Genomic DNA, 1,130 nt, shown 5'->3' with positions numbered 1-1,130 from the left:
TGTGTGTGTGTGTGTGTGTGTGTGTGTGTGTGTGTGTGTGTGTGTGTGTGTCTGTTTGTCTGTCTGTCTGTGTGTGTGTGTGTAGCGATGGAAGCAGTATTAATACCTGAAGGTAATGTTTACCTTCAATTTAACTTGGATGAGTTGTTAGAACACGGAATATAACATTAATACCCTTGAGAAATTCTCTTCTACACGCACTTGGTGCATAAAAGCACATACGTGAATCTTCTGTCATGGGCGCTGGATCTCCATCGCGTGACTTTAGTCTACTGAATATCATGATGAATAATATTATGTTCGTGTATACAATAAACTCAGAATTTTGTGAAGAAGAAATGTAGAGACACTAACCTACTGAACAATCATTTCCACGATAACCCGGTTTGCAATCACATCTAAAGCCTGTATTGAGGGCTATGCAGGTACCATTGTTTTGGCAGGGACGGATGCGGCATGGATCAGCTAAGGATTTAAAGAAATTCCATTTTAAGATTTGTACATTGTCTTTTGTTATTGGGATTTGAAGCGTGTATATTGCAGTTGTTTACATAAAAAAAACACTTGCATAAAAAAACACGTATGTACACACATATATCCATATAAACGTATATATACATATATACACATACAAACATATAAACATGTACATATATAACATTTATATACACACACGTATATATGCATACACGCACACACACGTGCAAACACACGCACACAAAGGATTTTGTTTATCAGTATATTTTTCTACTCTAGGCACAAGGCCCGAAAGTTTTGGTGACGGAGCCAGTTGACTAGATCGACCCCCAGTACGCAACTGGTACTTAATTTACCGACCTCGAAAGGAAGAAAGGCAAAGTTGACTTTGGCGGAATTTGAACTCAGAACGTAAAGACAGACGAAATACCGATTTCTTTATTACCCATAAAGGGCTATACAAAGAATGTTTAAGACATCACAAAACATAAAGGCAGTACAAAACGCAAACATAAAATCGGGGTAATTAAAATAAAATGATAATATGCAAGAATGAAAAAAATGAGGCGCAATGTCCACTCGATCCCCAAAGTCCGGTGGTTACATTTATCCAGTTTTTCACTTTTACGTTCAACGTCATGTAAACATTTTAA

The 1,130-nt window shown here is 37.1% G+C and overlaps 1 protein-coding gene across 1 annotated transcript in view; it reads right to left on the bottom strand.

The window, feature by feature from the left end:
* The window catches only part of LOC128247367 (neurogenic locus notch homolog protein 2-like), a 37,659-nt gene that overhangs the window by 23,243 nt on the left and 13,286 nt on the right, over positions 1-1,130 (bottom strand). The window contains exon 8 of the mRNA XM_052966736.1: positions 355-465. Within this exon, the coding sequence (XP_052822696.1) occupies positions 355-465 (111 nt within the window). The remainder of the gene's footprint in view (positions 1-354; positions 466-1,130) is intronic.

Source organism: Octopus bimaculoides, chromosome 3 (assembly GCF_001194135.2).
Source record: "Octopus bimaculoides isolate UCB-OBI-ISO-001 chromosome 3, ASM119413v2, whole genome shotgun sequence".
NCBI lineage: Eukaryota > Metazoa > Mollusca > Cephalopoda > Octopoda > Octopodidae > Octopus > Octopus bimaculoides.
Note: the sequence above shows the minus strand (reverse complement) of the source record. Positions and strands in the feature narration are given on the sequence as shown.